The following is a 23,621-nucleotide window of genomic DNA, read 5'->3' as shown; positions in this document are numbered from 1 at the left end:
CAAGAATGTAATTTCTGGCCCAGGTAACTTCCCTTTGGTCCTTTCAAGCCCGTGTTCCCAATGACAGTCATTAGTCCGTTTAATAACTATTTTATTACGAGGAGACCCATCAGCTCCCATAAAACAAATATACAGACAAATGCCCAAACTCACATGGTTAGCAGCAGAGAGAAAATCTTCACTCAGGGAGGAGTGGCTGAACCATGCAGGATGTTTTCATGGAGAGAAGAAAAGGCAATGAAGGACTGTGTCCCCTTACAAAAGGCTGCTCTCAGAGCCCACAGACCCCCACCCATTGCCCTGTGCTCCCCGTGTGCCTAGGCCTCAGAGGTACCTACCCCATACAGGCCATCCTCCCCTGCCGCCAGGGGCCTCTCCTGCCTTCCTGACTTCTTAGAATCCAGGCCCAGAAAGTAAGGCCTAAAAAGGAAGGTGTACCTTTTCCTCCTGTCCAGGACCATCTTCCAGGTCTCCGTGGCCTACCCTGGGATGATTGACGGTGACAAAGTTCACACCCTCTGGGGAGAGGTGTGGCCTTACCCTCCCTCATCCACACACTGGGGCATGTTTCCCACAGAATACAAAAAAGACTAACTCTTGGCCACATCCCTGAAGACACAATATACTGGTGGACAGATGTGCTGAAAGAGGTTGCAGATAAGAGTGTATATGGGCGGCGACAGGAGTGTGACGTGTCTGCAAAGGAGCAAGGAGTCGCGTCCATGCCTGGGATCAGGAGTCGCACAGAAGACGTATGGGTGGGCTGAGCAGGAGGGTCAGTGGTGTCTGTGGGTCCGCAGTAGGCAGCCGGGCTCCAGGGAGAGAAGGGCACCGCAGGCCCCAGCGCATCCCTCCCTCCTGCTGGTGTGGGCCTCAGTCATGGAGACGATGCCTTACTCCACTGTGCCATCCCCACAGGGCCCCCCTGACAGTTCATCTGCCCTCATTGGAAACTCAGAAACTGATGGCAGAAGGAACTAAATCCAGCCCACGAGGCGTTAATTCGATACACACCCCATGCGAATGTCAGTGTGAGATGCGTTCTCCTGTGTCTTCATGAGGATAAACGCTGGGCTGGGCCAAAGACAGCGTATTCGGACAACAATATTTACAGCATAAATAAAATTGGAAAGAAAAATGCACTTCACCGAAACATAATTTACAAGAAATACACTTGTTAAAAGAAAAAAAATCATTTCTTACCTATGTCGTTTTTCCTCGATATTCCACTTTTCTCCAAATTCTGTATTTTAAACAGAAGAGAAAAAGATAAATCTCATCACGTAACAAAGTTAACACTACACCGAATAAATATGTACGGTACACTTTGAGGAAAGAAATGAAAGATAAGAGCTTGGAAACGTTTGCCTAAAAACACAGACCAAAGTTAGGGGGAAAAGCAGCAGTGATGTGCTTCGGCATCCTGATAGGCGCCTCCCAGGGGCTGTCCCTTCCTTCTGTGATCTCGGCAATCTCTTAATTGAGCTGAGGCTCTTTCCTCCTTTGTGACTTGGAGCTAGCGCCTAACTGGTTCACAGTGTTCTCGGGAGATTAATTCGAAAATCACACGTTAACCTAAAAAAGGCCTTTCAAAGTGAGAGGCAACAGCATTTATTTGAGATCCAAAAGAGGAGCTACTGGGACGCATCAATTCAGGCAGAACCCAAGTAGTGTTCTGAGTAGGAGACAAAGACAATGGTATTTATGCAAAGGGGAAGGGGGAACAGTGACAGCAACAGAAAGGAAGCACTGCTATTGGTGCAGATAACATGACACAGTGATGCTCATTCTAAAGAATGTTTTTACCTTTCAGTGGGTAGTCATCAGTCTGGTAGTCGTAATAGCTGCTTTCTTGTTCTCTTTGCCAATAGTTCTTTGGGATACATGTTGCCTTAGGCCCAATGCAAAGGTTATTTTGCCCTGTTTTAACATCCAAGATTTGAGGCCTAAGACCTGCAAGGCTGCTCTTCCTGCACAGCAGCTCCAGCTCCATTTTTTTTTTTCTAACACTTGTAAACTCTAAAGCATTGCAAACAGCAGAGATAGTATCGGTTCTGGTAATGTGCTCCTTGTGAAGATGAGCCCTGCTGATTACTGCACTTCTCATCTTTCGGGCGGTGATGTACCCACAGGACTGTCAACACAGTGTGCTCTCCACCTGAGGAGCTGCACTGGGGCCCTGGAGATGGTCGCCTGTGGTTTGTGAGGATTCATGGGCCCAGACGGGGGTTGTAGCGCTGCAGCGCTGCACACACAGAATCTGGACATAGGCACAGAACACCTAGTCCTGATCCAGGGTAAATCAGGGGAGAAGTTCAAAGGTTCTCTAACAAAGTGCCAAGTGTCAGCAGCTAACTGCCATTTCCATTGTTTTCCCCGGCAGAAGGAAGGGATTTTCTAATTGTCCTCTCCTGCTTTCAACCGCCAAATGTTATAACAGCTGCACAGTGGCAAATATCCTTCCCTTTTCTTCACAGGCTGCAATGAGAGCGTGATGCTGACCCCTTACAAACAAACCGGGAGCAGCTTAAACGCCAAGACACAGCCACACAGAGATGCAGTCTCTTAGAATGCCAAAGGGACTGTGACAATAGACGGGGGGGGGGAGACCGTGAGACACAGGAGCATGTCTGCCTTCAGTGGCATTTTCTGAAATGATCATTCTCTCAAGAACAGAAATACCACTGAGTCATGAAGAACCCCATAGCTACGTACTCATTTGGTTCGCCCCAGGATTAAATGACCCTTTACTTGCTCCTGATAAAACACGTACTTTTGGGCCAGCTGAATGGCTCAGTTGGTTAAGAGCGCGAGCTCTGAGCAACAAGGTCATCAGTTTGAGTCCCACATGGGCCAGTGAGCTGCGCCCGAGCTGAGCTGCCCTGAGCTGCTGATGGGCAGCCGGAATGCTCAGTGGTCAGAGCACAAGCTCCTCATAACAAAGTTGCCAGTTCGATTGAACACGGCACCTTGAGCTGAGCAGCTGCAAGCTGCCGACGGGTGGACGGATGGCAACTGGACTTGGAGCTGAGCTAGCTGCACCCTCCACAACTAAGACTGAAGGATAACAATTTGGCTGTTCCCCTTCCCCAACTCCCCAACACTGTTTCCCTCCCACAGTTCCCCAATAAAAAAATCTTTAAAAAAAAAAAAAAGTGAACTCATTTAAAAAAAAAAAACACATACTTTTTGGAAGAGACAAAAAAAAAAAAAAAAACACAGACTGGAAAGCTCAACCCACTTCTGTAAATGTGGTACCACAGACAGGACCATCCTAAGCCAGCATGTGCGGACTCCCTGCGTCTCCCATATGCTAAGTGCCACTCGTGGCCCAGAGAACGGCCTGCTCCCGGGAAGCAGTGCTGGCTTCGGATTCAGAGGAGTCTCAGCTCCCACTGCTAACCTCCTGCCTTCTCCTTGGGGCTCATAGAAAACAGGAAATTTTAGCTCTCAGAATAGCATTGGAATGGATAAAGGAAATGTGGTATGTATATACAATGGAATACTATTCAGCCTTAAAAATGAAAGCAATGCTACAATGTGGCTGAACCTTGAGGACATTACACTAAGTCAGGGGTCGGCAAACTTTTGAGAAGGAAGAGCCGCCAGGGGTCAGCAAACTGTGACTTGCGAGCCACAGGCTCTGAAGTAAAATTGAAAATGAAAATAAAACTATCATAGTTTCCTTTATAAAACTTTTAAAGGATATTAGTCACATAATGGTGATTATGTAAAAATATATTTATGGCTCTCGAATAAGTTTTAAATTGTTGTGAGGGACAGGATTGGCTCTTCCATGGATTGGCAAACTTTTGAGACAGACATACCCAAAGAGCCGCATGTGGCTCGTGAGCCAGTTTCCCGACCCCTGTGCTAAGTGATGTAAAAAATAATATAAATAGAGCAGGACCTGCCATCCCAGAAGAACCACCTGGCCTATCTTAGGCCTCAAACCTTTGGATGTTAAAACAGCAAAATAATCTTTGGACTGGGCCTAAGGCAATATTGCATATAAAAAAAACTGTTTACAAAAATAATAAGAAAGCAGATATTATGACTACTAGACTGAAAAGTAAAAACAAGTCTTTAGAATTAGCATCACTTTGTTACCTTATCTGCACCAATAGCAATGCCTTTCTTCTATTAGTTGTTCCCATTCCCCTTCTCATAAATACACCTTGCCTTCCCTCTTTATGGGAACATTATTTGAGCTTCTGCCTGACCTTCTACCTGAATAGTGCATCCTGAATAGCTGTTCTTTTTTATTAAAGATTTTTTTTTAATTGGGGAATTGGGGGATGGGAACAGCGCTGGGGAATTGGGGGAAGGGGAACAGACAAGCTGCTGTCCTTTTTGTTCTTCTGTAATTGTGGAGGACGTTGCTTCACTGGCCCAAGTTGGCACCATCATTACGCTCTTCCCGGGCGAAGCAGATCAGTCACCAGCTTCTGGATGGCTGCTAGTCGCTCACACTGGCTGCTGGCTACACACGGTAGCCCATGGCAACCCACTGCCACAGGGACTGCAGCCTACGCCGTCGCCGGCGACTCACGGCAGCCCAGCTCCAGGTCGAGCTGTTGTTCAGCATCTTAGCTGTAGAGGGCAGTGTCACTGGCCCTCATATGTGGGATCTGAACCGGGGCCCTCTGGCGTCCCAAGCCAGCTCTTAACCACCGCGCCACTCGGCTGGCCCCTGAATAGCTGTTCTTAATAAACGCAAATAAATGTGTGTAGCCTCTCACTTTGCCTTTTATTTTTAGGTTAACATATCAGTCAGCCAGTCACCAAAGGACAAATGCTGTGTGATTTGACTTACAGGGGTCCCTAGAGCAGTCAGATTCACACAGACAGGAAGTAGAAGGTGAATGCCAGGGGCTGGGGGAGGGGAAGGGGCAGTTGTTTAATGGGGACAGAGCTTCAGTTTTGCAGGATGAAAAGAATTCTGGAGCCTGGCCACGCAACACCATACTTATCACTACTGGGCTGCACACTTAAAAGTGGTTAAACTTTACGTTATGTGTATTTTACCACAATTGAAAAACAAACAGCATTGAAGATGATCCAATCGAACAAGCCCCTTTTACAAATCAGACAACGAAGAAAAGATAAAGGATTTTCCCCAATGTCCAACAGTCATGCTAGCCACAGAACTAGGATTAAAACAGATCTTTTGACTCCTCCCCAATGTTCCTTTCTTATACCCCCTGTGAAAATTCATGTCCAGTCTTCCTCCAGAGGTGGTCTTCAGAAAACATCCATCATTAGATGTAAACCCTTTTGAAAGTAAGCTAAAAACAATACCTATGACACCTTTATCAACAAGTGTAAAAATAAGGAATATCCTGAATTCAGTGTTTCCAGACTTAGTAACTTAAACAAGCCAGAACACCACTGGACTTTCCACCAAAGATCTTTGTGAAACCAAAGAAAAGCAACCAAAATTATACCTCTTTCTCTTTCTCTTTGTCATCAAGCACTGCCACTCTGATTGGCTGGCATACCACCTAGGAAATGATTAGCCATTTCAAATGGCTCAATTTGGAAATAGTAAAAATAAAATATCCAAGAAACAGTGAGACTAGGTGAATTGAAACGGAAACAAAACAGTCTTGAGTAATTTTCCCTTTCAGAAAGAAAATTAGACTAAATGAATGAATTGACAGAACATTTAAAATTCTGTCTCCAGCTTCTGTCGCGAGAAGGCTTAGTTCTTCCCCAGAAGACATAAACACGTGATTTGTTTTATTATCTCTGTTGCCGTATGTTTCTTCCACTATCAATATCAGTCAAAATGTGCTTGCTGTCAACATTTCATAAGTCCACTGAGCTGCTATTCAGATCAGAAAGGTTTTTACCAACACATCTACCCCACAGACAGCGTCCACTGTCGCTGGGAAGGGACTAATCCAAGCCACCCTTGGTCCAGTTTTATTTTTTAAGGCACAACAGATTTGAACACCTGCAATCCATCTATGTAAGGCTTAGTTTGTAAATCCTTCTTTAAAAGAAAATAAGACATCCTCAAAAGAACGTGATATGAAATATTTTAAGAGAGAAAATGGCCTCTTCTTCCCAGTCACAAACAGACGCTGCCACCCGCCAGACTCTGAATCAAACCAATTAGTCAGCAATGCCTTCCTTCATCAGGGCGCTCAGCTGTACGATGGGCCTGAGTTCTTCCCACCTCCACCACTTACTAGCCCTGGCCTCAGTTTCTCCTCAAACAGGAATCATAACTACAAGACCTACTTCACAGGGATGTGGCGAGAGTTTGATTAGATCCTATAAGGCTGAGTGCAGTGTCTGCCCAAAGCAAATACTCAGTAACTCACTTTACCATCCTCATTGTCTACTTCATATGAAGTCAAATGCCACCATAAACGGAAGTTAACCAATAAAAGCAGGAAGGTGTGGTCCTCTTTTTACTTTGATTTATCTAGGTTCCTCTTGAAAGGCTGCGCAGCACATTTCTTGCTTTCATGTCACATAAACATTCAAACAGGGCCTGGCACCTGGTGGACACACGTGCACACATGCGCACACACACATTCTCTCTGTCTCTCTCTCTCTCTGTCTCTCTCTCTCTCTGTCTCTCTCTCTCTCTCTCTCTCTCTATCTCTCTCTCTCTCTCTCTCTCTCTCTCTCTCTCTCCAAAACAGGTTTGGAGATAGGTCCTCTTATCCGGTCTTATTGAGGAAGCTGAGGCACAGAGCGGTCCAGTAAGGTCCACAGCAGGTCAGTGTTAAAGAAGGGATGTGACCCGCAGCAGTTTGGCTCCAGTGTCCAACTCTAACCCCATGTCATACAGGACACAATGTCACAAGTCACCATAGGACACAAACCTGGGCTAAGCTGCAGGTTGAACAGGCACGTAGCCGTGGCTGTTCCCAGGGCCTGGAGCATGCGCCTGGGTGGGCAGGCTCCCCTCGAAGCTGGGGCAGGTCAGAATTCAGTGCAGGGATGGGGAGCCCAGAAAAGAGGCTGAGCTTAGAGGCCACGCCACAGCAGGACCACAGGGCACTGATAGCACTCACGATTTTGATGTGAAGTCACCTGACACCAGCCAGCGACTCTGAGCCTTGTTTGGGGATGCTCCCAGCCATGCCTGGGGTGTGTGACCGAGCCAGCAGGGGGGTGATAGGGACACAGGTGGCCATTTCTGAGCAGCAATGATGGGGCAGATCCTGGTCACATCTTCCGAGAGTGATAAACTACTGAGAACCCCAAATTAAGTGGTTATTGTTAAGAGCGGCAACTCCTGTCTCCGAGTCACCTACAGACTTTGGACGACCCTGGACAAACTGACTCTTTTCCATCTGCCCGTCTCGGGTATGGACTACAGGAGATCTTTTATCCCTGCCTCTCCTTGTGAGATTAATGGCTTTTTTGGCTCTGTGGCCTAAGCACAGATGGGATTAATGACATTTTTCAAGGGCTTTCATACGTTTGGATGAAAAATAACACCAAGATATAGGACTCACCTTATCTCTATATATGTGTATTTAAAGCAAAGGAGAATTATTTCCTTATTTGGAAGGATTAGTTAAAACCTGTATTCAAAAGTATGTGCTATAATTTCTAAATGCATTACACAAAATTTTAGTTCCATTTCAATAACACTTGGGTAGCACTTTAAATTCATTCTAAATGAGCCTCATTAGTGGCAAAAACACACACGTTATAAGGTACATGACTGTGTAACATAAAATTACAGTATGAAAAATTCAAGGGTTCAGAAAATTTGGATTCTGACTTCACCTTTTAACAGTCATTCAAGCCACTAACTTCTGTGAGGATAAATTTTCTCAGCTTTGCATAAGAACGTCTGGTTTGCTGTGCAGTAACAGGCTCATCGAGAAGTCAAATTAAATGAAATGTCTAAAAATGCTTAATTAACCATACAGAATCTGAAAACCATAAGGAATTATTATTATTATTTCCGCTGTGTAGAAATCCTTCGGTACAGCGAGCACAGATAATACTCTATTGGTAACAGAAACATTCCATTAAAAAATGCTTTTGCACTAATTATGCGGTAAAAAATAGAGTCAACTGAGCCTTAATTAATACGACAGAAAACAACTCATATTTTAAAATATTGTTTCTCCTCACAGATGTCGCGTAAAGCCCACATGGTAAAATTGATGAGATCCTAGAACGCAACCAGTGCTAAAATGATGAAAAGGAAAGAGCTCTGCCATTTGGGTGAGTGTCGTCCCCTCTCCGTCAGGCCCCTAGGTCTCGGTTTCAGGTTCTGACTGAGCGAGGAGTCTGGGTCTCTCTGCCAGTCCCCAAGATGCCCTCTCACGGTGCCACCTTCGAGGTGAGGGACACTCAGGCACATGCGACCTCGGAAACAGCATAATCCTTTCACAGGCTGGGCAAATTAAGCCCAAGGTTAACATGTGGTAAGACTAGAGAAAACCATCGTCTCCAAGCAAGGCTTCTAAGGTGTCTCACTCCACATCAAAACACCTTTTTTCTTAAAATAAATTTGAAACCTAGTGGATCTGCTTTAACGATCAAAGGTTTTTTTTTAAAAACCAGCCCATCTATAGGTTGCTGCTAGGGATTCAAAATCTACGTTGACCAACATTTCATTAATTCATAAAAAAAAGAAAAAGAAAGAAACTTGGTAACTACTGACAGATAAAATCATTACATCTCCCATTCAAGAAAACACTAACAAATATCAGATGGGAAGAACAGATTTGATCATTAGAATCAGTACCTTAGGCCGTGTGACCTCTTTCTTCGCATCTTCAGAAGCCAAAGCCAAAGCTGGAAAAAAGGACACAGTTTTATATTAAAATTAGCAATTAAGATTCATTCTGACATTGAACAGTATTGCTTAAAAAGGGAAAAAATGATACTTTAACAAGATGTATTTTGCTCGTTTTTAAAAACAGCTACATTGCCGCAAACCAGTGCCACTGGCCGCCTTCATCTCTGGATCTAAAATTATTTATCAGTGTGAGGCCAAAAAGCTAGAGAAATACTACATCAAAGAAGTTAGAATCTGTTTATACCATTGATGCCTATAGGTATAAACCACAAAATAGAACACAACTTTTTAGAACCTCAATTCTGGTACGGCATGTTAAACAAAAACAAACTTTCACGGCCAAAAGCTTTTCTGGAAGCTGTATTAAAATGGCAAAACTCAATATATACCAATAACAAAAGATGAATACAAGTCACATTTGACTTCTGCAATTACAAGAGGTGCTCAAAGATTACCATCAGCATAATTTTAATAGTTTTTTCCTTTCTTAAAATGTGTATACATTTTTTTGGTACCCTCTGCATTTAGTACTTTAGACAGGTTGCAGGCAACAGTCCTGCAAGTTCATGCACAAGCGGGGTGCGATGGCCTCTGGTGGTCTCTAACAGATGCCTAGAAGTTGATTCAAAGCTCCAACATACATCCAGGAATTGTGAGCAGTTTATTATTAGTTGGCCCCCAGCTATTAGCTAATTAACTATTCTTGTCTCTTTCTCTCACTCTCCAGAGGATGTAATTTAATTTAGGACATCTCAGGTTATTTATTTATTTATTTATTTATTTATTTATTTATTTATTTACTTATTTATTGGTCACTTCTTAAGCAAAGGGGAATTCCTGAGAACCTGGAGGGAAGACACACAAACCCCACTCCCACAATCACTGCGAGGCTGGCAGCCACAGAGCTGAACCTAGAGCAAGCTTTCTGTGTCAGGGTCATGGGTTAGGAGTGTGGGGTATACACTGCTACCTACATGCAGAGGAGAGCTAGCGGGTCCCACTGAAACCATGGGGCCGGGAGAGTGAGAGGAATGCAATCACCCTCCATTTATATAGAATGATCTAATGTTCTGAGTCGGAGTCCATAAATAGACAGGGATATCCCTAGAGACACATCTAGACTCCACATTTAAAAAATAATAGTAAGACAGGAACACTTTAAAACTATAAAGCAAAATGATAAACCAGTCAGGAAGGTGAACCAGACAAAACTTAACACCTTAGTTGTACAGTGCATTTCTCAAAAGCATTTCAGAATTTGCTTTCTCCAATTAGTGTTCCTGGGAAAAACAGGCAATGCCATCGGCAAGCACGTACTGAGCGTGGCGGGCAATTCCATGGAGCAGCCACACAGCACCAGCAGTGCGCATGGTGGGGCTCCCTGGGTGACAGGGGCGGAGTGACCCTCACACGCAGGCGCCTCCAGCCCCATCCCAGACCCCACTGCCTCCCATTCTCTCTCCACTAACATTTGCTCAAGGGAAATAATCTAAAACATATTCACACTAAGAAGCCAATGACTAAGGAGGTTTAATCATTTCCATTTCCAGGATGACATCTCAAAAAGCAGAATGAAATTGAAATAGAAGCCAAATGAACCTATAGGGAGGAACTTAGATACCGCAGGTATTACAGGAGGCCTCCCTGAGACCACCTCATCTAAACAGTAAATCTGCCACTCTACCCCTCCTCACCCCACCCCCACTGGGTTTTTCTACAGAGCATGTGCCGCCACTAACATAATATATATTTACTTGTTTATCGCTTGTCTTATGTATTATTGGGTTGTCGGAAAAGTCATGACGCATTTTTGCAACAAAAAACATAGAAAAAATACTTCATGACTTTTCCAACAACCCAATAGTTTATCGTAAGCTCCGTGAAGGCAGGAAGGTGGTTTTATTTACTGTTTGCCAGGAAAACGTGAACACAGCCAGCACACAGAGGAAGGTCAATAAATAGTTACCAAATGAACGAACGAATGAATGAATGAATGAATGAAGTCTTTATGATGGGGTCACAGCATTTAAGGGCTGTCTACTTACATTAGGCAGCATCAACCCAGAAGAGTGAAGTACCCCCACCTTCATTTATGTTCACTAGGATCTGATGTACGTTCTCACTTTCTTCACACACAGACACACACACACAGACACACACGGCAAACACAAAGCCCAAATAATTCATTAAGTTCTAAGAGGAAAGCAGAGATTGAACACCAAACACCACTTAACCATTTAAATTCTGCTTCTGGGCACTTAATTGGGGGAAGTTTTTTTAAAATTTATTTCCCTCCAACATAGCATGCACAATTACGACACTCAAGAAGCTATCACCAATAGAATTAACAGCCATCGTACAGGGAGGTCATAACATGTTAACGTCACTCAGCACCATAGGGTCCCAGAGAACGGCACAGCCCACAACCGGCGGCTAAAACACTGTGCTCTGTCTATATAATGCCTGCCTTAGATGCCAAAGCCCACATCCCCAAGCCCATCAAACACTGGCAGTCAGAGCTCTCTGGGTTGGAGCTCCCTCTTCCTGTTCAGAAAAAGAGCCTCCTCTATTTAACACATTCGGTGACTCCTCATCTGATAACCAGCAGGTGGTCTGATGGCACTTTTCTGCAAGGCCCGATGAAAAGAAGCGTATCAACACAGAAGCCCAGCCTCTCAGAAAGCAGACTCTCTCCTGAAGAAAAAGTGTCTAGTTCTGAAAATGACTAACGATGCCCCTTTCTTAAAGAAGCAGCTAATAGTAGTATTCGGCGATGTTACTGTTTAAAGTAGGAATTACAGAGGGAAGGTCTTCCCAGTAAACCAAGTGACTCCCGCGTATCCTGCCTGTCACACTCAAGACCCCATGCCTTTATTCAGACAAAGCTTAACTGGGGAGAGGGCAAACTGCATCTCAGTTCTCTCCAAAAATGCACAGGCCCACAGTTAAATACCTTAAAAAGAAAAGCTGTCATGTCTCCCCATTACTCTGCTGTAAAATTAAGAACTCCTTATCCCTCAACACAAATAGAGGGATAATATTTATTATTAAATTTTATATTATATTAAATATAATAATATTTAAAGCGATATCATAAGAAATGCATCAGAGTTGCTTTCAGGCATAAAACCAAGTCATATGGTAAGATCATCCCCATTGGATGACAATGAAAACAAAATACTAGTTGATTTTATCTTCCTATTTCCATAATCTAAATAAAACAAAAGAAATCATCAAGGAGCCAAATGCATTTTGAAGATGCCGAACACACTACACCACTCATGAACCCTATCTTAAAGTGATGAATCATTTACAGAATTCCTACCAATGAAATCTACAGTTGGAGGGAATGAAGGGGAAACAGTGCAAACAGAGGAGGGAAGTGAGAAAAAGTAGCGCTGGAGGTAATAAATGACCTGTCACCTCTGACAACTCTAAGAGAACACAGGGTGGCAGTGTATCACTCCTGCCTGCGGTGGGAGTACAGGGGGAGGGAAATGCCCCCACCACAGCAAATGAAGGGGACCCCTGGGGCTCCAAATAGGAAGTTTGGCTTCCCAGGGATTTCCAGACTCAGTGGGGAAACAATATTCTCTAAAGCTCAGCCTCAATGTGCAGCAGGAGAAATACTGCAAGGTCCACACCAAACTACTGTTTAAAAGTAATTTTCCCTGTTCTATTTTCGACATGAATTCCTGTGACTTGGCTACAGGGAACTAGGGCAGGCAATAGAAATAAGACCCTTTTCATGACAACGTAAAATAATTTCAGCCAACTAATGTGTCAGCACACCCATCCTGAGAAATCAGTCAAGATTTACCTCGGACCTGGGACTAGGGTTTATAGGCTCCCCTGGGCCCTAGAGTGCAGGACAGGAAACAGTTCACTGCATGTAAGCAAGTCACCCATCACATGCTCTTGCTCCTGGGAGAGTCACAGGACCCCATGCCCACGCAGGAAAGATGCCTGCACCTTGGAACCGCTCGCTCTGTCCTGTTCCTGATCCCCAATCTGTCCCCCCAAACTCTCCCAGCAACATCTATCACACTAACCAGATGAAATACAAAAACACACAAACACCACCAAAACCCTAGGGGTGCTGCCAGGTTAGTGAGATAAGCATAAGCGGCAGGGCTGGGCGGGTAGGACAAAACCTTAGGTGGCTGCGGCCTTGCTGGTGTGCCCAACACATGTGGGCGGGGGGACAAAAAACACGTGCCCAGCTCTATCATCGGGACAGGCTCACAGTGCACCCCCAGATCTGGCAGCTGGTGCCCCCCGCCCAGGGCTCAGGGCCACACACTCTTTCCTCTGACACACAGTGGGAGGGAGCCTTTGGGACTTGACTTCCTTTCCTGTGACCTACTTACAAAACATGTCACCCAGCACAACTCTGCCTCAGTGGCTGGGCTCCCGAGAGCTTCCCAGGTTTCATTCCAGGCCCTCCGGAAGGGGCCTTAAGTGCCAGGATGCACAGCCTGGCCGATTTATTTGGTTCCAGTTACCTGCTTTGAAGATAATCCATGGCGGCAAGGGGTACAGAAACGGGAGGAGCCTGCCCTTCCCTCCTTGTCCTCAGACCCACTGACCCCGCGGGTGTCGACCTGCTGAATAGCAGCTCCACCATCCGCCGCAACAGGGTGGGGACCCTGTCACCCACAGTGTGCTGGGGACAGAACAGCACAGGCGGTGGCAAAGCGTGGAATGGCTCGGAATGTGTGCTGTCCCCGGACAGAGCCTGGCACTCGCTCTGTGCTCTGGCGGTTAGCAGCGATTCTCATTTCTTTATGACTTCAGTTTCACCTGTTACAGAAATTCCAAGCATGGCCATGTGCACCTGAGCCACGTGTGATGCTGGGAGCTGGGAAGAGAACAGGTGAGCAGCTCCCCCTGGACCTGTCCAACACAAGTCCCCAAGTCAACACCAAGCGTGGACAAGTGTGGACAAGCCTGCTCTGATGGCAGTCCTGATGGCAGTCCCTCAGGGAGCACCTGGTGCGGGACAGGGCACCTCACCCAGACAGGGCCTCAGAGGGAAGTGGAGGCTTCCAGAGAGGGAAGCACAGAGCTTGAAGAAGTAAATTCCGGGTGGCAGAGACTCCAAGTACAAGAGCAAGGAGGCCTGGAAACCTACTTCTGCCTAGACTTCTGCATGCAAAGCACCACAAACAGTCCAGGGTGCCCCAAGCATGGACACCTGAGGCAGGGGAGTGACCGGGCCCTGCACACCTGAGGGAGGGGAGTGACTGAAGCTAGAGAGGAGGCTAGAGACAGCAGGGGCCATGTCATGAAACGGTTTGGTATTAGGGAGACGGTTTTATTCTGAGTGCCATGAAAGCTTTCTGCAGCTTTTAAGAAGGGAGTGCCATGTTGAAATGTGTGCCCTATACAGGTTTCTAGAGGTAGCGAGTGGGGTGGGGTGCGCGGGGACAGAAGCAAGCCATCTAGGAAGCTCAGGGAGCCAGGCAATGAGAGAAGGGAAGGAATTAAGGTGAGGCCTGTCTGGGCACAGCGGGGGTTCTGAGCAGGAGCTAGTGTTGGGGACACTAGAGGCAGAATGGACAGGCTTTGAGACATCTGTGGGGCGGGGAAGGGGAAGGCCAGAAGGTTGGTGAGGCAGAGAGGAGTGTGGGTGGCTCCATAGTTCCGGGGTTCGGGTGGGAGGCACTGGGCAGGCTGGGCTGCCATCACAAGCTAGAGAATAAAGCTGGGTGAGCAGGTGTGTGGGAAAACTCAGTTTGGTTCCCAGCACCCTGGGGTGCCTCAGGACATAAGGGTGGAAACATCCAGCAGCAGCCTGGTCTGCCCCAGTGTTGTTTTAGGGAACGCTCTCCTAAAGCTCACAGTGCAGTGGGAAGACACCACACCACAGCGACCTGGGCCCCAGGTGGGCCTGCCTGAGCTCACTGCTCAGACACACAGAGGATAGACTCGCCACGTGGGAGGCAGTGCAGGCCCAGCCGCTTAGTAGCTAAGCAACGTGGGGCCAGTGACTTGGCCTGTGGGAGTCTCTGCCTCCCTCCATGTAAAAGGGGGAAATCAAACAGGAATGAAGTAAGTCAATACATGTACGGGTCGGGACAGGGTCTGGCCTACGGGAAAAGCCACAGAGCCTTTTGCTTAGGTGCTAACAGCAAGCTCTTAGGGCAGGGACATGCTGCACCGGGGAAAATGGCAACACAATTCTGCTACCAGAGCAGGTAGAGAGCTGGCCAACACTGAGGATCCCCCTCGCCCGTTCCATGGGCTCTGCCACACTTAAAACGTGATTCCGCCAGCTGAGAGAAGGAAGGAGAGGAGGCCTGGCCTCCCAGCCAAGCAGGGCAGTGAGCATACGGATGTGACATGCCTCCTCGTTTGAACCTACTACCTACCCAAACTTGAGCTTGCTCCATCTGAAACACATCTCCTGTTTTATTGAAGAAGTCAATGGGAATTGGAGTTTGGCATAGAGACACTTCTTCACATGGTAACAAATTTTCCAGGACCAATATAGTGTATGTGCCATATTTACATACTTACAGGACAGTAAATGGGGGTGGGGGGAAGAAATAGGAAATAACCATATATTTTAGGAAGGAAAAGATCATTTGCTTCTTTGAGTCATATCTCATTTAAACAAGTGACATGAGAAGCCCATGCCACTCAGGATATGAAAACAAGAAAATTTCAATTCAGAGTTTGGAGGCAGAGATTCAAAATAGCACCCTCATAAGCATGTCCCACGGGTTGAGTCACAGGTAAGGGGCACAGGAGCCCCTGGGCACATAGCCTCCTCCAGAACACACTGCAGAGGTCCTGGAGAGCAAACGTGGAAACACAAGGGATTCAGCGACTTGTTCGTTTCTTTGCATTACAGGAGTACTACTGAACCGTTAACTGCCAGGTTAACTTAGAGAAATAAAATGTAGGCTTAACTTTTGGGTATCTTATCTTTGAAATACAAATCGTGGATCTGAAATGCACCCGTCGGTGCCGCTGGGTCCATGGTACCCACAGTCTGCCACGTTCTAACACCTGTAGGAATTTGTTTATCGTCCAAAAATCTTTGCTCTCACAACCCACTCCCCGGTTTCTGAGACCCATGCCCCACACACAGGCTCCCTAGTAGCATTTGAAAATTTGTGGAACGACGCTGGAGCCAGAGGAAGACTTCTTAGTTTGAATTCTGGGGTTCCTGGTTCCTTTCCCAAGTGGACAAAACACCTGACTGCCCTCTACTAGGCCTCCATTCCACACTTTGCTGTCTCCAGAACAGCCCCTGATATCATTCTCAAGTCAAAGCCACCAGCAATGTCTTCTTTACATTCTACAGATGGGCATGAAAATCATCCAGTCATAGTTCTGGTTTATACCTGTGCCTGGGGTGGCGGGGCAGGGTTCCTGCCAGCACACACAACTCACCCGGAGCCTTAGTACAAATGCAAACTGACAGGCCTCATCTGGGACCTCTTGAATCAGAAAAATCTGGAGCTGAAACCCAAGGAATCTGCATTTTAACGAGGGCACCTTACAAGGGCCTCTTTAGACACTGAGGTGATTCTCCTGTGTGCAAAAGGCCGACACGTGCTGGCAGGAACAGCTGGACAGGCCCTCAAGGGAACTGAATGGGGCTATTGTCACAGCAGGCCTTGGCCGCTTATTACCTTCCTCTCCTCCCTGCATCTCTAAATGAAAAGCAAGCTCCTGCGTCTCCACCCTCAAGGACCTGGAGAAGATAAATTCAGCGTGATGTATAAAGAGCCTTGAGCTTCTCATGGGAAGCAATGATGTAAACGAAAACATATCACCTTTACAGATCATAAAATATTCTTTTAGGAGTGAAAATAAGTCACAGCCCTAAGAGAAAACGGCATTGCTACATTTGAGATACATTCAAATCTTATTTGATATACTTTCATGCTTTTTTTCCAAAACCTGCAGCTTTATATCGTACAGATAAAGACTTTCTTCCCAACCTCTACCAAATCTGTTACACATACTTTTTGAATAAAGACTTAAATGAACTTATTCTGTCAATCAAGGCTCTCTAAAGAAAAAAAACAAAACAAAGAAAACCTACTCACAATGCCCCCAAGTCCCTCTCAAGCTGACCTCTTCTCTGAGCTCGAGACCCACAGATCTCACTGCCCACCTGATACGGTACCTGAACACCTGAAATGCACCCCAATCTCAGCTTGTCCAAACTGAGCTTGCCATCCTCACCTCCCCCTACAAAATTAAAAGTAAATTTTAGAAAAACGTCTGGGTGTTTAATGCCACAGAACTAGCCACTTAAAAATGATTGAAATGATAAACGTTATGTTATACATATTTAACTATAATACACTTTTTTGGTTTAAGTCCAGGTTTTCTCCATTAGTGCCTGTACCAGTAAATAGCAACATGGTCCACCACAGCTCAGAACAGAAGCCTATGACTCCTCCCTGACCCCACCCTTTCTCCAGGGGGGTGTCCCTGTCCCCACTGTACCAATCACCGTATCAGAGATTCTCTCACGTAGAGACTCCAGCAGCCGCCTCACTGGTCCCCCACGTCCACATTGCCCCCTCCAATCCTTGTTCTACAGGACAACCAGAGTGAGCTTCTTACAAGGGCAGTCAAATCGTGTCACTATCCTATGACAGTCATTCAACAGCTTCCTCTGCTCTAAGGACAAAGTCAAAACCCTCACCCTGGTCTCCATGACCCTGCATACCCGGCTCCCTACTGGTCCTCCCAGCCCCCTCTCACTCTCTCCAGTCCTGTCCCTTCTCACTCCATTCCTCCAGCACCAAGCTCCCCTGAAGGCATGCTCCCTTCCTCCCTCCACTTAAATGGCTTCTGATTTCCCTCCAGGCCTGAGCTCCGATGTCACTTCCTCTAGGAAGCCTTCCTTGAACTCCTAATCCAAGGTTTCTCGGTGACACATGTGACACTTTGGACCAGGTTATTGATTCTTGGCGGGGGAGGGGTGTCCTGCATTGCAGGGTGTTCAGCAGCACCCCTGCCAAACCACCTGCTATAATGACATCCAAAAAGTCTCTAAAAAGGACAAATGTTCCCCAGGGGGCAAGATCGCCTCCTGTTGAGACCCTCTGCTCCAGACTCCAGGCTAAGGCCACATAGCTCCATGCACCCTGTTCTCATAGCACCTGAACTCCTGCCACAGCATGGCACAGTGACATGTCATTTCCAGTGTCCTGCATGGTTAATGTCACCTTCCCTTTCAGACTGCAAGCTCCACAGGCTGGAGGGGAGCTAGACCTGTCTCTTCCTGCAACATCCCAATGTCTCACAGATAGGTGATCGTCAACACTTTTTAAATAAATGAAAGAAACTTTGAGGACAGCTTTTCCTTTTAATATTGTAATACCTTTTTTAAACTGAACCTTTCCTAGCAGTTCAAATCAGCACCTACACTGAATAGGGTTTCTTTGGGAGTGGCTTAGCGAACAGAGCTTTGAAACAGAATATTGACTATTGGCTACAGGCAAACTCCCTTGGGTCAAGTCCATGACCAAAGGGGTCATGCCAACCTGGAGGTCCTGGATGACAAAGAATCCACCCAGATGATTAAAATCTATGCCAGTAATATGAGTACTGCCTAAGAAATAAAAGGAGGCTTTAAACATCAAAAATTTAAAAAACACCAAAAAACTTGGGAGTTAAACCTGACTCTTGGTATCCTGAAATGTCTGGTTCATTGCAGCAAAACGCATCTGGGCAAGAGCTATCTCAGAACAAAAACCATCCCTCATTTTGGCGGGTGCTAAGACATACAATCTTGACCCATACAGAGCAGAAACAGGGATAAGAAAGAGAGAAGTTAGTATCTGTTATTTTACCATTGGTTCAAATAAACTTCTTCACAGATGTATCAATTAGGATTAGGTTTAGCAGCATTAATAAAAAACCCAAACAAGTGAAGCTTAAACAAGGCACCGGTTAATTTCTAATTCCAGGAAATACGAGTCTGAAAATAGGCGATCCAGGGCTAGCGTGGTGCTCCTATCCACCCGGCACCCATCCACTGATGGATGCTGTCCTTTCTGCTCTACCATCCTTACTGCTGGCTCCCGACTTCAAGGTCACACCATAGTCACAAGATGGCCACCATGGCTCCAGCCATCAGATTGGCACAATAAGTGATGGAAAGGAGGATGAAACGATGGCCAAAAAAGAGCCTGCATCCCATTTGGGTCAGCCACATTTAAGAAGCTTTACCAAGACCCACCCAAAATCTCTACAGAGAGCTCACTGTCTACCCCTATTTGCAAGGGTCACTAAGAAATGTTTTGTCATGAGACACACTGCCATCACCACTACCATTCTTCCACCGTTTCCCTGACCCCCTGTATTATTAGCCTGCTAGGGTTGCCAGAACAGAAATCATAGACTGGATGGCTTGGTTTGTATTTCTCGGTTCTGGAGGCTAGAAGTCCAAAATCAAGGGGCCAACAGAGGTCTCTGCTGAGACCTCTGTCCTTGGCTGCAGGTGATGATGTTCTTGATGTGCCTCACATGGCCTTTGGTCTCTCTGCATGCATCCCTGGGGTCTCTTCCTCTTTTTAGAAGGGCAGGAGTCCTAATGGGTCAGAGCCCCACCCTTACAATCTTTTAACCTTAATTAGCTCCCTAAAGGCCCCATCTCCAAATACAGTCACATTGGAGAGTAAGACTTCAACCTACCAATTTCAGTCCATAACAGTCCTGATTATCTAGGGCTTTTTAGTCAGGAAAAGGTGGTCATCATGTAGGCAGATAGCAGTCTCTGCTACAATAGTATCGGTATTTTAAAACTAAGCGATGGCATCATAGTCGATGTAGAGGCCTGACCACCACATTGTATTTCTGAAGCTGATGTTGAATAATATTGTATGTCAACTATAATTATATATACATATAGTCTCGGGACATGGAGTAGAGAGTAGGAACGGATTCAATGGAATTGTAATAGATAAGCATGATATTGGGGGTGGGAGGGCAATACATGGGGGGGGGTTGTTACTTTGTGAGGGTGAAAAGGGTAACTATTGCATTGTTCTGTACACCTGAAACTAACAATAAAAAATAAATAAATAAATAAAAATAAATAAAATAAAACTAAGCGATGGCGGGCCGGCCAAGTGGCGCGATGGTTAAGAACTGGCTTGGGACACCAGAGGGCCCCGGTTCAGATCCCACATATGAGGGCCAGTGACACTGCCCTCTATAGCTAAGATGCTGAACTACAGCTCAACTTGGAGCTGGGCTGCAGTGAGTCGCCAGCGACAGCGTAGGCTGCAGCTCCTGTGGCAGTGGATTGCCATGGGCTACCATGTGTAGCCAGCAGCCAGTGTGAGCGGCCAGCAGCCGCTGTGAGCGGCCGTCCAGAAGCCGGTGACTGATCTGCCTTGCCTGGGAAGAGCACAATGATGGTGCCAACTTGGGCCAGTGAAGCAACGTCCTCCACAACTAGACTGAAGAACAAAACAACAGCAACTTGTCTGTTCCCATCCCCCAACTCCCCAATAAAAATCTTTAAAAAAACAAACAAACAAAAAAAAACTAAGTGATGGCAAAATTCCAGTATTTTATCGAGTCTATGCCTCTCATTTTATAAGAGAAACAACTAGAAACTGCACAGTGGCTGGCCTAGGAACGTGAATAAATTTTCTGACTCTTGAACTGGCACCGGACTTTAGAACTGAAATTGCAGTGAGTTTTATCTATATAATCATATGGTTTTAAAATAAATTTTCTATATTGTCTTTTCTCTAACGAATATGCTACAGTTTGTGGAAACAGTAAAATATACACAGTCAGGCCAACCAAACTTATAAGGGAATATTTAAGGTATTTTTAAACTATCAGGAGTGTCCACATGCCTCAGAACTATCATATTCCATGTTTCAGCTTGGTTCCAAGAATCTTGATTTCAAGATTTGTAGAGTGGGTACCCCATCTTTTTACATTCTGGTGCCCCCCCGCCATCCCCAATATCAAAGCAGAGTTCAATAAAATGAACTCATGATTTCAGACCTCGAAGAATACAGCTTCCTCTCTGTACCAACCCATGAAAGCCACTACATGAAGTCACATATCTCAGGGAACTTTTCATAGGTTTTATGTCTTATTTGATTGTGCTTATCTGACTTCACAATGCTGAGAGACATCTCTAAAAATGTATTGACAATTTTAGTTCATTCTGAGCATCCCTTTAATATATTACCAAGTTTGGACAGTGCAGCTATTCCTTCAAGGGCAGTAAAAAACAGGTACACAGAGCAATACAAACCGGCCTTTCAGCCTATATGTTGACTACATTATGTACAAACCTTACATCCCTAGGACAGCATTATAAAGTGCAGGGCTATAAATAGAATGCCAATTCCAGCCACCACCCACCGGGTTTGGTTAGGTGCAAAACTTCCAGGCAGCAAGCCAACAGATGCAGCTAGCAGTCACCTAGTCCATAGCCCCCACCCCAGCCTCCCTTCTCCCAGGGCTGCCCCCAGCTGTGCACTTCCTCCCACTAAAGCAGATCTCTGCCAAATTCAGTGGCTCCCCACCATCCCTTACAGCCTTCTCCGCCCAAGGTGCCGGCACATTTTTAATTACACTGTTGCTTACTTAATCATGCGTATAAACAATTAATTACCAATTAATCTCACTCGATTTTCCCACACTTTACTGAGCACCTATAGATATGCCAGGGGTGCGCAAATGAGGTCCTGATTCGGAGAGATTAAATCCAAATAAAACCGGGCAGAAAAGGTTCTGGTGGGCTACCAAACAGCGACGTGTGACAACACCACGTCTCTTCCTAAGTTGCACCATTCTGCTATTTCTAAATATCTGAAATTCCTGCCTCTTAGGCTGGAAATGCAAAAGTCTAGGTTAGACGACTATAACCCTGAGGACACTGAAAAGGGAATCCTTTTTACCCAAGCTTTCTAACTTGAACAAATCTCATCGTGGAAGTTAATTACAATGATTTAAAATAAAATAAAAACTTTTATCACATTTTATGATAAAGTGGAGGAAATGCTCTTATGAGAATGGAAGGAAAAAGGGGATGGGCAGTATGGCAGCGGTGGACCCGACAAGCATGCTTCCCAGGAGTGTCTAATTCCCCCTAAAGACCCAGGCAGGATTCCGCAGGGCCGCACCCGCCGAGGCCTGGGGGCACCGCTCCTCCCTTCCCCGTCCAGGAATCCGTACCAGGGGTGCTGGCACCAAGTTGACACCATCGCAGCCTCGTAGCCTCGGGGGTCAGGACATGACAGTCAGCCTCCGAAGGGAGCCCGAGGAGCCAGCGGAGCCGGGCGCCATCCCTGGGCCCCGCGGGCGGTGCGGGGCACGCGGGGCGCGCGGGCGGCAGACAGGGGGCGGGCCCGCGTCCCTCCTTCCAAAGTTTGTTGCAGTTGCACGTTTACTCGCGCTTCCTGTGGGGGTGACGCCTCGGGCTCGCCGTTCGGCTGGCAGCCAGCTCCGGGCGGAAGGAGGCGGGAAGACGTGAGGCGGGCTGGGCGGCGGCGGGGACTCGGGATCCGACAGGGGCCGGGGCGGCGCATGCTGGGGCCGAGGAGCCGGGTCCACCGGGCGCCGCGAGGGGGCGCTGCTGCGGGGGTCCGGGGGCAGGCTGATCGCCCCAGCCCCGCCGGTGAGCGCCCGGCCGCAGGCTACTTACCCAGCGAGCAGGTGAGGAGCGGGAGCAGTGCTGGGAGCGCGCAGCGGCGGGCGGGCGGCTGCATCCCGGCGGCAGGGCTCAGCGCCCTGCTCGGGCGCGAGGACGAAGACGCGCGGGGAGCGGAGCTGCGCCGCCGCCGCCCCTGCTGCCCGGCTGACCCTTCTCCGCGGCTCCCTCCTCCCTCCGCCGGCTCCTCCCGCGCCCCCTGGCGGCCGGCAGCGGCAGCGCCCGTCTGGCCCGCGGTGAGCCGAGAGGTGGTCGCTTCCCTGTGAGGACCAGGCAGGCTTCTGACCTCTGCACCCTCAGGCCACTAGTTTCCACTTCTCCCTCTCCTTCCTCTCCCCTTCCTAGGCCTCATCCTCCACACTGATGCCAACACCTCTCATTCTTGGATCGCCAGCACTAAATCAGTAGCCCCTCTCTGACCCCCAAAGTGATAGGGGGAGGAGGAGGCAGGAGAAAGCAAAGGAAATCACTTTCCCTCCCTTTTATTGTACCATCTGCTTTTTTTAAAAAAAATCAGTAATTCAACTCTTAATACTGTTGGTACCAGTGTTCTACTTTGATGACGGTGTTTTGAATCAGCTAAACTAATTTATTTAATATCCATTTTTAATGGAATTTGGCCAACAGCTTCAGCCTGGAATTTGGCTTTTAATAGAAGTTTGAGTAAATGTAATTTCCTATAAATGTAATTTTAGGCGTTTACCATAATGGGAGAAGAAGGGTGTCATTCAAAACGACTGATAAAAATTAATTTAGTTGGAATACAGGGAAGTGAAGTGACATGTGGGAACTGTGGGACCCATAAGGGGCTCCCTCCGCCAGGAAGAGTGGTGGCCCTGGCAGAGGACTGGCCCCCTCTGTTTGTGTGGTGGACTGAAGAGGAAAGCAATTACAAAGGAAGGACTACAAAGCTCTCTAATGGGTCCGCACCCCCAAGCCTTGACTCATTTCTGTCTTGGGAAGCAGACAGGACCAACTGCCCATCGCCTACCTGCGTTTAGACCACCTCCTTAGATCCTATCCATGTTTTCCTTCATACTTGGCCATGTTTTTTAGATGCCTACTATGTACCTGGGACTGTTCTAAGTGCTCTGTGAATACCAGTATCTTCCACGTGGCCATGCAGTTTTCACCCACTTGCTAAACACCAAAGGAGGATCAGTGCCCAGGGAATGC

The 23,621-nt window shown here is 46.8% G+C and overlaps 1 protein-coding gene across 1 annotated transcript in view; it reads right to left on the bottom strand.

The window, feature by feature from the left end:
• Nucleotides 1–22,608, bottom strand: part of B3GLCT (beta 3-glucosyltransferase) — a 97,511-nt gene extending 74,903 nt beyond the window's left edge. The window contains exons 1-3 of the mRNA XM_019632710.1: nt 22,440–22,608; nt 8,732–8,781; nt 1,204–1,243 (exon numbers count right to left, since the gene is read on the bottom strand). Of these exons, the coding sequence (XP_019488255.1) occupies nt 1,204–1,243; nt 8,732–8,781; nt 22,440–22,503 (154 nt within the window). The 5' untranslated portion in view covers nt 22,504–22,608. The remainder of the gene's footprint in view (nt 1–1,203; nt 1,244–8,731; nt 8,782–22,439) is intronic.
• Nucleotides 22,609–23,621: the final 1,013 nt, after the last annotated feature.

The sequence above is a fragment of the Hipposideros armiger genome, unplaced genomic scaffold (assembly GCF_001890085.2).
Source record: "Hipposideros armiger isolate ML-2016 unplaced genomic scaffold, ASM189008v1 scaffold_1166, whole genome shotgun sequence".
Lineage (NCBI taxonomy): Eukaryota > Metazoa > Chordata > Mammalia > Chiroptera > Hipposideridae > Hipposideros > Hipposideros armiger.
The sequence above is the reverse complement of the archived record's forward strand: the minus strand, read 5'-3'. Positions and strand labels throughout refer to the sequence as shown.